The sequence below is a fragment of the Carcharhinus amblyrhynchos genome, chromosome 5 (assembly GCF_965287045.1).
Source record: "Carcharhinus amblyrhynchos chromosome 5, sCarAmb.v2.hapA, whole genome shotgun sequence".
Taxonomy (NCBI): domain Eukaryota; kingdom Metazoa; phylum Chordata; class Chondrichthyes; order Carcharhiniformes; family Carcharhinidae; genus Carcharhinus; species Carcharhinus amblyrhynchos.
Window position 1 is genome coordinate 70,604,379 of NC_137328.1, and position 15,371 is coordinate 70,619,749.

Sequence of the window (15,371 nt, forward strand, 5' to 3'; positions counted from 1 at the left end):
ATTTTCCCTACACTGTGTTGAGAAGCTACATATGAAAAGTGAAGCATTCATTTGAGGATTTAAATCACACATGCAGTACTTACCTAGACAATAACTTGGGATTAGAGTTGGCAACCAAGCCACATTTGAAAAGGCTGAAACATGGAGGGAATTGATCCTGGCCAACTCTGACACGCCTCCAGAGTATGATAATGGCCCAACTGGATCTACTCGCCACAGAATTAGTTCACTGTATATCGAATTAGAATCCTGGAATGTAGCTGCTGTTGCACTTTCCCTCTGGTTTCCAGATCCTGAACCCCTGCATTTTAAGGAGTCAAAACTCCTGCCTTCGTTGTAGAGGTTTCCACCATCTGGTGTCCGTATTGCATTGTGGTAGGAAGTAGTCAGCAATAAGGGCAAAACCGAATGACATGCTAAATCATTGAGATGAAAGCGATGACCACAGTAGCGTGACTTATGAGAGACACCAAGGACAGTTGAAAATGCAGACTCTTCTGCAAAGCTGACAGCCCACTGATTCAAGGATCCATCTGCATGTTTTGAGATCATGAGCACATTAGGTGTGAAGATACTCAACTTTAAACTACCAGATGATTTATTTTGGCCAGCAGAGATTAACATGCCAGATGTGGAGTGTGTCAGGCCAGGTGGCTTCAGTTTTCCTTGTTGAATAGCCAGGTCTACATTTTTTGTGCAGGCATACATAACTATACTCTTGCTTAGAGAGTTTGCATCACCAGTAGGGAATGCCACAGGAATTCTAGAAGCAAATGAAACCTACAAAACAGAAGTATATACACATTTTCAAAAAGGACAATTAAAATCATCTTATTCAGTTTTTAAACAAGTTTTTTTTTCCAAGTCTGCCGTTCACCATTGTTAAAGTAAGTGACACAGCAAGAAAGAAAGAAATGTTATAAAAGCTTGAGCAGTAACAAGTTTCAATTATCCTGCAAGAATCAGAAATTTTTGGAATTCTCATGTGGTTACCCTTTTCAACACTCCCAACATAACTCCACTTTAGTGTACCCAACTTTTCACAGGCATTGTCAAATTCTCTAATTCAGTCATTCAAGTTGCTTAACAGAATAAAGTTTAATCTGTTCGCTAAACTAGTAACAGAGCCAAACATTAGTAAAATAAATATTAAAAGTGAAATAGGTTCACTTTTAGGTAAAATAGGTAAAAGTGAAATTGAGTTTGTAAACTAGTTTCAAGACATATAGAAACAGGTTTAATCGGAGCTGATCCTGAGCTTGGTAAGAGAGGTGCAATTGCTACAGGGTGAAGGCAGCACAAGTTAATACAGACATAGAATACTTTTGCAAAAAAATCCAGCATTTTCATGAATATTTAAAAATATTAGGAATTTACATGAAGCATGGTAGGGAAAAAAATCAAAACGTGTGAAGAAGTATATTTCTATTTCATGAATTCACTGCAAGTACTATTAATATTGTTGCAATACGATTATATTTAAAAAAGCTCTCCTGGAAGTTACAGCACCCCTAAGGGTCAAGGTAAAAAGAACTTGCCATCATAGCCCTCATATGAATTTTCTGAACCTCACACAGCTTTGAAATTATTGCGAGGGGCAAGTTGGGGTTCTTCAAAGCAAAAAGTAACAATAAGAATTTCCATGTGTAAAATGAGCACCAGATGCAAAACAAATTTGCAAGGCTAAAGCAGATTTGTGTATGCTTGGGTGAATACTTTTCAACAGATCAGATGTCAAGAAAAAAACAAATCTTTGAATTTTAATCACTATTGAAACCATGCTGAAAATTGATCTTAAAAAGCAAAACTGGAAGCATAATGGGGAAAATAAGTTTAGAAATCAGGGAAGTACAAGAAATAAAATGTTATATAAAATGCAAGAAAATGTAGATACTCGCTAGACAAATAGCCTCTACTTCTACTCTAATTAGAGTACTTGGGCTGACAATTTTCAAATCAGCCCGTGATTTTCTGTGCATAGTCTGTCCAGACAAAAACTGAACTTGGTTTTGATTTTTTAACACATTATTTTCAAGGTTCTCTTCATCATGATGCATTTCAGCAACAGTAAAAATCGTCAGAAGTTAGTAATCTAACTCTTTGAAAAAGCAATACTTAGAGTGGGGTGCTTTACCTGCACCTGTCGAAACATTCCAGGTTGATACTCATCCAGCCAGTCAACATGCCACACTAATAATGATCCATCCATTGGATGAATACTAAAGAGCATGTCTGCATTCTTGTTCCATTCTGCTAATAGCACTTCAATTTTATGATCAATCATGACAGCTGCTGAAGTCCTTTCTCCAGTACTTTTGTCCGAAAGCACAGATTGCATAAATCTTTTATGATCTTCACTACTTTCATCAATTTCTGTGTGAAGAAAAGAATGGATCAGTTTCAATTTATGAGTAATGGCAAAAAGTAATATCTTATATTTTAATTGCGATAATACACATTGTTACTTGAAACACTATGAACTTTGGAGGGATGTCAAAGTGACAATACATTTTGTACCTATAATTCAGATTTACAGAATGATCGCAAATGTAACTTTCAATAATATGTTTATCAAATTAAAACTGAAAACAGAATTCAAATTGAAGACACATTTTGATATGCTGTAAAATATGGTGATATTCTGTTCATGTCAAATGCTGCTCAAACCATGACGATTTGAATTAATCACAGACAGACTTTTTTAAATAAGAAGAACTGCATTAACTACAGGAAACTCTCTCATCTGTTCCCAAACATTTTTGAAGCATTTATGAAGTGATTATTTATAAAAACATCTCACAGTCAATCATAGAGGCAAGGGGAAAATGGAAACTAAGCCAAAGAAAGGATCAGATTTGTACCTTACCAGACCTGAATTTTATTTTTCAGAGGTGCAACATACATCATGGTGAAGTTTTAAATGATATAACTCAATTTGACTTGCATTGTCAATGGAACTTAAAAGAATTCTGCATTGAGGCAAATACCATTGATCTCCCAATCTCAAAGTTTTATCTGAACAGTAATATTATTTTTCTTCTGAGTAAATCTACACACCCAAAGGAGGATTCTCTCTTACTTCAGATACCATGTCTTAAGAAGGCATTGGCGACCAAGAACTTCCAATGTATTGGTCGATGGTTACACTTGGCAAGATACTGCAGTGGTTTGCCATTGCCTTCTGAAGGTTCTGGCTGACCATGAGACTTTCATGCTTTCACCACCTGCCACTGGTAAAACGGAAGGAGTTGCAGGATGATAATCAATACATTTGGCCATGTTTACGAATACACCTCTATGACCATCAAGCACCAAGCATGGGACTTGAACTGGAGCTTCGGAGGTAGGGACAGTGTCACTGTGCCACAAAATCTCCAAAATATGTATTACTTCAGTGTCAGACACAGGTTTAAGGTGCGGGGAGGAAAGTACAGAAGTGATGTTAGGGGTAAGTTTTTCACTCAGAGGGTGGTGAGTGAATGGAATCGGCTGCTGTCAGTGGTGGTGGAGGCGAACTCGCTGGGGTCTTTTAAAAGACTTCTGGATGAGTATATGGGGTTTTATGGGATTGGGGGTGATAGATAGGTGTTGATGTGATCAGCGCAACTCGTGGGCCGAAGGGCCTATTTGTGCTGTAGTGTTCTATGTTCTATGTCATGTATATTTTGAGAAGTTAACTCTTTACATGAACAGATTAATACTAGTGCCAAGTAGTACAGAATATACAAACTGCCACTGGGTCGTTTAATGACAGGAAAAGTATGCAAGTTTGTTAGTAGTGGCTGATACTTGTTTAAAAGAATTATAGCATTTACAGGCAAACACAGTTGGTCTGCATTTACTAATTATGTTAAGTTTAAATTTTAACAATGAGTTTGCACTTGCGTCCAATAAGATTGTGAATGAAGGTTCTGCAACAGAGGCAAGTCTTTAGAATAATCAGCCGATGCAAAGAAAAGATACCTATCAAGCTAAATCTGAAATAACTAGTATAAAAAGACGCATGCATATCTCAATCAGCCAAAATTAACAAAATACCATCATCAGATTTGTTCTCGATTTGTCCAACATCTTCAGTTCCGGATTCTGGAGATTGCTGCTCCAAGTTCCTTCGTAGCTGCTGTAAAAACACCTCCATTGATAAGGTAAAATGTAATTCCTTGTTGTTCAGCCAATGGACTACAAAGGGCCCATTAGTTTCTTCATTTTCAGTCAAACTCAACGAAGTGATGGAAGGCAGCAGTGGAATGTCTATTCAAATGAAAATTTGAAAAACCTTCAAAGACTGAATATTTGATAAAAAATAAAATCAGAAACGTGAACATGCAAAACTGGTCAAACATATTTAAAAATGACTTCCAACTTTTGTGACAGGGGATTAACATATTTCAAATCTTCTTTTCTCATGTCTCCCTCCATCACACACATTTCAGGCAACCTGACCCCTATTTTCTATTCCTAAACAAAAAATACAACTTTATCTTTGGTAAACAGCTGCTATCAGATGCTTAGGTGATAGCTCATTTTTAATGGAGAAGAGACAGGATTTATAATAACATAGCTATATAATAATGGCTAAGATAATTATGGGTGACCTGATCGAGGTGTACAAGATTATGAGGGGCATGTACAGGGTGGATAAAGAATAGCTGCTCCCCTTAGCTGAAGGGTCAGTTACAAGGGGACATAGGTTCAAGGTGAGGGGCAAGAGGTTTGGGGCGAATGTGAGGAAAAACTTTTTCCCAGAGGGTGGTGATGGTCTGGAAAATGCTGCCTAGGAGGGTGGTAGAGGCAGCTTGCCTCACATCCTTTAAGTAGTACCTAGATGAGCATTTGGCACATCATGACATTCAAGGTTATGGGCCAAGTGCTGGTAGATGGAATTAGGTGGGAGCTCAGGTGTTTCTCACGTATTGGTCCGCACATTGCGCGGAGGGTGTGGAAAGTCTGCAGAGGGATCTGGATAGGCTGAGCGAGTGGGCGAGGACCTGACAGATGGAGTACAATGTTAGCAAGTGAGAGGCTTTCCACTTTGGCAGAAATAATAATAGGAGGGATTACTATTTAAAGGGTGAAAAGCTGCAGCATGCTATGGTGCAGAGGGACCTGGGGGTCCTTGTGCATGAGTCGCAAAAACCCAGTCTGCAGGTGCAGCAAGTGATCAAGAAGGTGAATGGGATGCTGGCCTTTATAGCGAGGGGGATAGAATATAAAAGCAGGGAGGTCTTGCTGCAACTGTACAGGGCACTGGTGAGGCTGCAGCTGGAGTACTGTGTGCAGTTTCGGTCGCCGCACTTGCGCAAGGATATTTTGGCCTGGAAGGGAGTGCAGAGGAGGTTCACTAGGCTGATGCCGGAGATGAGGGGGTTGGACTATGAAGAGAGACTAAATAGACTGGGTCTGTACTCGTTGGAGTTTAGGAGGATGAGGGGGGATCTTATAGAGACGTATAAGATAATGAAAGAGACGGATAGGGTAGAGGTAGAGAGATTCTTCCCACTTAGAAAGGATAGCAGGACTAGAGGGCACAGCCTCAAGATAAGTGGGGGGGAGCAGTTTAGATCGGAGTTGAGGAGGAACTTCTTCACTCAAAGGGTGGTGAATCTCTGGAATTCTCTGCCCGTTGAAGTGGTGGAGGCTACCTCGCTAAATATATTTAAGTCACGGGTAGATAGGTTTTTGACAGACAAGGGAATTAAGGGTTATGGGGAAAAAGCGGGAAAGTGGAACTGATCCACTTCAGATCAGCCATGATCTTATTGAATGGTGGGGCAGGCTCGCAGGGCTAGATGGCCTACTCCTGCTCCTATTTCTTATGTTCTTAAATCTTTATTTGTCCAGTGCCAGATGTTGAACAAGCAGTGTGACAAGTCGGAGACAATGGAGGGGTTAAGATACAGGATGGTCTGGTACTGTTGAATGTCAACATTTATTACTGGCTATGTGTTATCAGGTAACATAAAATACTGTATAGTTTCAATAACCTCATGGCACATTAATGTAAAACTTCCTTACCAGTTGCTGGATTTATACTGGCTGCTATGTGAAAATGACAGAGTGAATTTGCATGTAGAGGTGCATTCCTATGGACTTCATGTGCATCCTGCTGATGGGGTAAATATCCACTATGTGCAACAAGACCAGATGATCTTCTTCTCCCCATACGAAAGGGTCTGATGTTCAACTACGAAGAAACATTGGCTCAAATCACAATACAGAAAAATTGTTGAACAACAGTATTTATGTTAAGTTAACATCGTGATTACATTTCAAAAGATTGATTTTCTTCCTTTCAGAGAAAAATGCTTAGAATTCATTGCTGTAAGTTTTCTCACACCTCTAAGGTATTTTGTACCTTCTCCCGATTAGAGATGTTCCTCTTGAGGTTGTTGGTTGCAAAGACAGATTCAGACCACTGGGTGTGGCCTTCACCAGAAAGCAAACTATCACTCGGAAGTAAAGTCTCTGCCCATAGCCGACAAACATTGTCCTTGCAGCAGGTCAATAGAACATTGCATGCGAGGCCCCTGTAATGAAAGGAAAGTTAAAAGACCAAATACAATCAACAACTGAGGTTATTTCACACCGAAAGAGGGTTGTAAACAATGAAAGAAAAAGCTATAAATTCTATACGAATTCCAGATCAAAAAGTTTACCAATACATTAATCACAAGTTATATATTGCATTTATGTGATTCGTACTTCTCTCCTATTTACTTACATTGTACAGGAGCCCCTCCATTTCTTATCCGCTTCCAAACCAGGTCTCCTCAGAAATGCAGAGCAGACACTTCTTCTGGGAGTCCTTCCTCATAGCGCAGGATCACTGGGAGAAGCCAAGCCAAGTCCCCTTTCTATGGCACTAGCTGCCACATTCTGCTAAGTTTAAAATGTCCCAAATACACTTTGAGAAGCTATGGAACAGTGGACAAGGCAAGCAATTTGGGTGATACATTGGGTGAGGGACTAGGATGGAGGGTGGGTCAGGGAAAGATGGGTGAGTGAGGGGATTGGAAGGGAAGAGAATGGATGAGGGCAGTAGGGCAGCCTGCAGACGTCTGGGGCCTGCATTGCATCTTTGGGGGGTGGCTCTTAGATACGAAGAAATAGAGATCAGAAGTTCTGAGCTATTACATACCAGCATAAATGACTGTAACAAACAGAATATTCTTTCAGCTGTTTGTAATAAGCAGGACACAAACTGTACTCAACCACTCTGTGCTTGCAAAACCCAAAACAAACTTTCTATTGTTAGATTGATTTGTGATTGAACAGCACTTGCTGAGTAATGCTGAGTGAGCTAATAGCGACATTAAAAAACAAATTTAGGATAATCAGTTAAACATACAACGCAGATCCTTTATATTTTTAACATGCATTTAAATCAGGGACCTGTTCTCTCCAAATAAAAGGAATATGGTTAAGGTTTGTGCCTTTTTTGAAATATCTGGAAGCACAAGGAACCAATAGTTCCCTGTTGCTTTCTCCAAGGCAATTCCACTGCCAATTAGGATCAACTTGCCTAACAACCAACACCTATTTCTCCTGTAGTATAAATTGTTGCGACCATTTGAAATTTGGCATTCTTGCATTTGTTCTGATGAGTGCAAGAGAAAATGCTTCAGCAACAGGTCTCTCTTTTCAGCAATATAAAAATGAAGAACAGAAAGGAAAGCTGAAAAATCCAAAGACGTCCCAAAATTGTACATTTAATGTGATGACAAGTTCCAGAGTTTACACAGAAGTGCCAACTGGTGGACCACACAGGTACATAAGAATAACTGCGCAGCAAGATAAGTTCAATGTTATTTTCATAGAAAAGAATAGAACGACTAGATAAATTTGTAACTGAGGACAAGATGTTATGGCCCGTTGAGTCTGCTCCATCATTCAATGTCATTGCTGATCTTCAACATCAATTCCATTTGATCCCCTGAGGCACCAAATAAATATAGTCAACAAACAGAACTGTTTATTGAAGTAATTTGTGAAGGAAGTGTGACATAAAAAGATTAAAGGTCACTTGAAATGCAATGTTTAACTTTGATATATTTCCCCATTCCTAACCTTGATGTTTGAGAGTTGCATTGTTTACTCATATCTCTACACACTCGCTACCCGCCAACATCAGCAAATGCATTGCTTGGTCTTAACAAGTATTTAGCTAACCTTGGCATGTACTTGCTGGTCTTTCGCCAGGAAAATCCAGTCACAGCTCGAGGATGGGCTAAATATACAAAGGAAAAATCAATATCGCCTTCTCTCTTGTCCACTGGTGTGACTGGTGTCATCACTGCTGACTGCCAGCTGCAGGAATTGTACCACACTTTCACAAGACAGTCATCCTGGGGGGTTAGGAGAGGAGAGAATGAGAAAGACCTTGAACATTTGGCCTAAAATATCTTTATTGACCAAGTAGAGTAAATATACATTTCACAGCATCTGCTCCATATTTTAAGATTTAATCAATATTTATACAGTTATTTATAAAAAGTCTAAAAGACAATTTAAATCAGAAGTTTTATATCTCCATCATTCAGAGGGGATAGTATTAATATAATAAAAGGAAAGTGAATAGAAAATAAAGTAATCGGCTATTTTGCCAAAGCAATGTATGACAGACTAGATGGAAATATTTTGGGTCCCAAGTAGTTGTTACAGGATCTTTTCTATATTACTTGTTTCTTTCTCAATTAATCATTACCAAGACTATCATAGTTGTTTAGTATCAAATGACAGCACCAATGGCAACTGACATTCATAAAGTACTATTACGGTTGGATTCCCATACAGCCATGATGTGGGTATGCCGGCGTTGGACTGGCATAAACACAGTAAAAAGTCTGACAACACCAGGTTTTAGTCCAACCGATTTAGTCCAACTAAATCGGTTGGACTAAAACCTGGTGTTGTCAGACTTTTTACTGTGTTCCCATACAGCCACAGGTGGAAATGGAAATGGTGGAATGGAGCCAGGGAATTAGCAAGAAACCAAGATGGGACAGCTTGTCGACACATTCCCACCGAGAACTGGATCTGCTGTCTGATCCAGGGAGTCAAATAGCCAACTATTCCATTTTATGCCCCACTTTGAGTCAACATCAGTATTTTCTTGATGGAGAAGGCCTCCACAACTGCTAAGGCCACCAGCTGCCAGAGGTTCCATGTCCCAGTGACAGGGCCATAAGGATAAAAGCCCTGCTTTTGAATGGGCCTGTGGAGGGGCTTCCCCTCCATTCTGACGTCGCTACTGACGTTGAGAATCTTCAATGCAGTCCTTTCATATTCGTCAGCAAGTTATGGTCTCCAACCTGCCTCAAAGTCCCCATCTTTCCTAGTGGGGCTGCCTTGGCTCCAGGCTGCTGGCCCTGATTGAGTCTGCAACACTAAGAGCCTGCCTAGTATGTTTAATTTATTATCTATTTGCCTCCCAGAACATTGCACCGCGTGTCTTGCTGCTGGTGAACACGAACTTCGGACCCCCGTCTGATTCCAACATAAGACTCCCAAAGCCTGCAGGAAATTTCTGCAATTAAAGTGGAAAATAACCTCCCAAGATGTCTCCCTGTGTCTGTGTGGGTTTCCTCCGGGTTTTCCAGTTTGCTTCCATGGTCCAAAGATATGCAGGTTGGTGGATTGATTATGATGAATGGGCGGAGTTATGGGGATAGGGTGGGTGGTGGTGGGCCTCAGTAATGTTTTCTTTTGGAGAGTTGGTGCAGAATTAATGGACTCCAGAAGGATTCAATTATTCTACTTTTCTCAGAATAGAGCTGGACAAAAACGAATGCAAACCTATAGGAGCTAGGAGGACAATGTAACCAAAAGCTTGGCCAAAGCGTACATTAGAAGGAAGAAGGGGATGAAGACAGGGAGCAAGTCCATAATTTAAGTTCCAAACAGACAAATGCACACTTAATGGTGGGAATGAGAAGTGTGCACTAATAGACTGAGCCAAAAGGAGAGAGATTAGAGGGATTAAAGGGCTGGAGAAAGTGAAATAGGTAGAAAGACGCAAGGTCCGAAAAGAATTTAAAGATGATCAATATGTTAAATCGGAGACGTTGGGATGCTAACTTGAATCAGCATGGTCAGGGGTGATATGTGAACAAGATTTGGTGGTACAACATGGAATTAACTCATTCACATTGAAGGATATCTGATAAGTACTGGCAAATGGGATTAGTGCAACTTCAGTGGTACTTATTGTCAGTGTACACGCAATGGGCTGAAGGGCCTTTCTGCGTCACATAACTCAACAAAAGAGAAAGATGGCGTGCACACACATTCTGCCAGACCTACTGAATGTACAAACGTGCTGGAAACAATCAGATTTTCAGCATCTGCAGTATTTTGCTTTTGCTCCTTGTTTATCGAGACGATAGGTTAAGCATGGATCTCTTCTTCCTACCTCGCTTCCTGCTGAATATGAACATCAAATGCAATTCCCTATTGATTGAAAAGCCTGTTAATATCTCTTGGTCTTTTCGTGCAGTGATTAACATTGAGCAATTATAGTCAAGCAAGGAGACGAAACCTCCAGAATGAATGAGAGTAGCTAAGAAAAACAATATATAGTGGACATGCTTTATAATGATGTTACAATAAGATCAAATACAGTACTTACATAGTATTTTGAGGGGCATGCATCTGTTACATTTTTCTATTGTATGGCAATTTGAGAGATGTTTGTGATCTGTGCCAGTTTCGTAATATATCTGATTACTTGCAATAATTTACGTGGTTACCTCTTATTGTGTTTGACTTCGTCCATTTTTGAAAGTTTAATCAAGGACTATCATAGAACATAGACCTTTGGCACATGGTACAGGTTGCGATGGCTGAAGTTAATCTGAAGACGTATCACTGCTTCATGCATTATATAACAATATGTGCCAGGCAATGAACGTAGAGGATCTAAGTATCTTCCCTTAAGATTCAATGACATCACTATAATCACTGACTTTCGGTGGGTTAGTGAGTGGATTGATGTGTTGTGTGAGGTGGGTACGGTGGATGGTAATGAAAAAGCAGTCAGGCAGGTGAGCGGTAGTTGGATGGTCTGGGAGGGTAGTAGTCAGGTAGTAGGGTGGTAGTTGGGGGGGGGGTGGTGGGGGTGGTGTGGTGGGAACAGTAGTAGGTTTGGAGGAAGTGGTCAGATGGGTAGTTGGATTGGAGGTGGTGATTGGGTGTTTTGTTGAGAGGTAAGGATTTGGAAAGGCAATTGGATGGTCGGGGGGGGGGGGGGTAGACAGGTCAAGAAGAGATGGTAGTTGACTGGGTAATCAGGAGGGGACGTTGATTGGGTGGTCAAGGGCATAGTTGGTTAGTCAGTTGTGATCCTGTTTTGCTTGCCCCAGCTAATTACTGAGTTAGACTGGGTATTAACCAACATAACAGTTCCAGTGTAAACATCCACATTTCTGCCTCAACGTCAAGATATTCACGGAGGGCAGCAGACATTAGCAAATCAAAAGTCCTAAGTTCCTGTACAATTTCTGCACGAGAATCAGCACTTCTACAGGGTCCTGATGTACGTCTCCCAACTTGTATCCCACCATTGGTGGTCAGGACACGGGCAGATTTTGGCCAATTAGTTAACAAGTGCTCAAAATGAAATATTTGATTAAAAATACTTTGTCATCATTTTTTTTTTTAAGAAACAGAAAACAGTTGAAACTTGTTCAAGGTTTATCACTTTAATTGTCAAACTTAAATATATCTTCTTCTAAGAAACTCAGCACTCAGTTCAAAGGGTTTTTAAAACTATTTTTATCTTAGCAGACATCAAGTTGTTCCTTTTTAAGCCATGATACTATTCAACATTATTTATGAGAATAACTAAAAGTTGAAAGAGCAACATGAGATCTGCTACGATAGTAAGAAGCAAAAAAATGCAAATTAATTTATAATGAAACTATTACATTTTTTTTGTTTGCAACAATTGACCAGCAGGATTTTATTCAGTTGACTGTTTTGTCAGTCACATCTTTCCTTTAATATTGTTGCAAAGTTGAGTAGAGTAATTATAGATTGGTGTTTGTAAAGTTGTAAAAGTATTGCATGGCCCCTTTAAAAAAGGTGGTGCATTTTCTGTGCTTAGAAATGCAAAGTACATACAGGGTGGTAAAAATGAAATATTTGTATCAGAAGGCTAAGCAGCAGGGCTACCAAGGCAACAGGTTTTCTGGCTGTATGATTTTTGTTTAAAATTCAGTTAATCAATTTGAATTAGGCACTTAGATACCAAAAACTGATTAAATTTAAATTTGATTGTTTTGGCAACTGAGGGCCAATTCTATTGTGAGGGATATTGATATGTCATCAAAGATATAAAAAGAGAGCAGTGGGACAAAAACAGCGCAACTGCCAAAGTAATAGCTGTTAGTCAGCTCTTAGCTTCATTTATGTCTTAAGAGAAAACACCATCTTGATAGTGAAGGTACTAAAAGAGAAAGAATCAACAGAGAAGGCCCAGAATATTCTGAAGACAAAAAACCTGGTTGTAATTTAGAGAGTGACTTTTTTTTGTAATTACGTGGGGATTGTATTTATCTGAACAGCATTCCATTAGAATCATGTTTTATTTGTCTTGTTAATAGCTTAGTTAACTTGTTCACTGTCAGTTAGATAAATAGTTACTTGTTGGCTTTAGAGTGCATGTTAGGGAGTTATTTTGATTTAACCACTAAAAGTTGCTGAAAAGCAGATCGCACCACTTCATGCACACTTGTACAGATTATGAGGCAAGGTACCGCTGAGTGGAGTGTTAGTTATTTGAGGGGGGGGGGGGGGGGGGGAATCTACACCCACTTCATAATTATGATATTTAAACAAGATTAAATGAACCGTACATAATTCCCGGTTAGGAGAAAATTCTAGTAACTTTCATTCTCAGTTTGTGCAAAAAGTGAGTGATTAACAGCTAACGTTATTATACAAAAACATTGTTGCTTAATTTGTGACTGCTGAAATCAACAATTTCAACTTCATGAGCATCTTGGAATACTTATAATAGTCATTTTGTTTGAAATGAAATCAAGCGAACCACCCTCAAGGCATATTAAATATTAGGTCTGTGTTCTCTCTCAGCCAACAAGATAAATACAAATACCTTTCCCACTGTTGCAAAGAATTCACCATCTGGAGACACCTTTAATAGATGGATTGGAGATGCAGTTCTGCAAAAACAAATCAACGTTCTTAGATATATCACACCAACGCAAAAGCTAACACCCAAGTCCAAACTGTTTTCCTTAACCTAAAATTTCAAAACTCAATTTAAATGTGCCTGGGAAGAGGAAAAAAAGGCGGAAACAAAAAATAAAACAAAAACACTACAACACAAATAAAAACAGCACCATAGGCAAATGAAATTACATTCTCACTTCCATTTGTTGTCCTATGATAAATAGTTTATTTATCACTGTTACAATTAGGCTTACATTAACAGTGCAAAGTTACTGTTAAAATCCCCTAGTTGCCACACTCGGGCACCAGTTTGGGTACACTGTGGGAGAATTTAGCATGGCAAACGCTCCTAACCAACACATCTTTCAGACTGTGGGAGGAAACTGGTGTACCCGGAGGTAACCCACGCAGACACAAGAAGAATATGCAGACAGTGATTGAAGCATTCGAACCCAGGTCCCTGGCAGTTTGGCAGCAGTGTGAACCCCTATGCCACCCCATAGTAGTACACTAAATCGGACAAAAAATGTTTCACACCTACATATTCCACAGAACATTTGGCAAGTAAAACAGGTCATTTGGGTAATCAGTTGACATTTGAAAACCTCTCTGCAGGTTTACTAAATTTAATAGATATATCTGAATTTGATTTGTCCTGCTGAGTAAACAGCATTAATTTTACGCATTTCCCCCTATTTTCTCACCTCCCTGACTGAAGGTGGTGTCACATGCTGCAGCACATATTTTCAGCTAATGAAAACCCTCTAGTTTTTTATCAAAGTAACACTTAATATTTCAGCCTGTGGAGTTAACATTACTGGCATCATGAGACATTTCACACAAGCACAATCCTGTTCTCAAGTATTATTCATACAACCCAATTTTCAGCAGGCTTACAATTGGGAGCAATTTTCCTCTGTGCTTCTTAAGTGACATCAAGGCCCCCTGTGTTATCTTCCTGTCAAACTAATTGTGATCAGCTAACTCAGCGTAAAGCAGAGTTTTAATCTTTAACTGCCTGATTTATATGCCTCAATACCACAAAAGATGGTAGGTTTATTCAGTGTTTCATTATCCTCCTTTTTGTACTTCCTCAGTGACAACTTAAAAAGAAAGCAATAGAAGTAGGAAATTCAAATGGCAAACATGTATCTAATTCATTTAAATGCTAGTTACCAAGACTTGGAAACAAATAATACTGCAAGAGACTATTACTGTCATCACTGAATGAAAGCAATAATTGGAGATAATTATCTTTGTTTCAGAAAATGAATCAATTTGACTTTCTGCAAGACAAAGAGTTCTTCCGCTCTTTTATTTTTCTCCTGAAACTTGAGTCATACATACATGCCAATTGGCTATTTCTCTGGCAATAGACTGGACACTGTATGGCAGTAAACAGGAGATATTTCCCCCTTGTGTGACAAGAGATGGTATTAGTTTTAATATGTTGGTGGCTTAGTGTGTTATTCTGTGAAGCATCCTTGTGTGCGTGTTTGTGTTTATACACATAATTTCATTAAGCTCGAGATTGAGTGTGTACAAAACAGAGTCATAGAGGTTTACAGCATAGAAACAGGCCCTTTGGCCCAACTTGTCCATGCCTCCTTTTTTTTTTAAAAAAAGCCCCTAAGCTAATCCCAATTGTCCACATTTGGCCCATATCCCTCTATACCCATTGTATCCATATAACTATCTAAATGCTTTTTAAAAGACAAAATTGTACCTACCTCTACCACCACCTCTGGCAGCTTGTTCCAGACACTCATCACCCTGTGTGAAAAAATTGTCCCTTTGGACACTTTTGTATCTCTCCCCTCTCACCTTAAACCTATGCCCTCTGGTTTTTGACTCTCCTACCTTTGGAAAAATCTAGCTGATTGGTGTCCCTCATTATTTTATAGACCTCAATAAGATCACCCCTCAGCCTCCTACGCTCCAGAGAAAAAGTCCCAGTCTATCCAGCATCTCCTTATAACTCAAACCATCAAGTCCCAGTAGCATCCTAACAAATCTTTTCTGCACTCTTTCCAGTTTAATAATATTCTTTCTATAATAGTGACCAGAACTGCACACAGTATTCCAAATGTGGCCTTATATAGTTCAAAGGAATGCAGGTGTTAAAGGCATGCATTTAAAGTAAGGGTGGCACGGTAAATTTCTATAATAAGCAGTGAAAG

General features: G+C 39.3%; 1 protein-coding gene across 2 annotated transcripts in view; it reads right to left on the bottom strand.

Annotated features, from left to right (window-relative positions):
- dmxl1 (Dmx like 1) overlaps positions 1-15,371 on the bottom strand; it is a 193,217-nt gene that overhangs the window by 111,173 nt on the left and 66,673 nt on the right. For both annotated transcript variants that reach the window (XM_080188967.1, XM_080188966.1), the window contains exons 6-12: positions 13,115-13,181; positions 8,170-8,345; positions 6,356-6,527; positions 6,016-6,184; positions 4,039-4,251; positions 2,135-2,373; positions 84-780 (exon numbers count right to left, since the gene is read on the bottom strand). In XM_080188967.1, the coding sequence (XP_080045093.1) occupies positions 84-780; positions 2,135-2,373; positions 4,039-4,251; positions 6,016-6,184; positions 6,356-6,527; positions 8,170-8,345; positions 13,115-13,181 (1,733 nt within the window). The remainder of the gene's footprint in view (positions 1-83; positions 781-2,134; positions 2,374-4,038; positions 4,252-6,015; positions 6,185-6,355; positions 6,528-8,169; positions 8,346-13,114; positions 13,182-15,371) is intronic.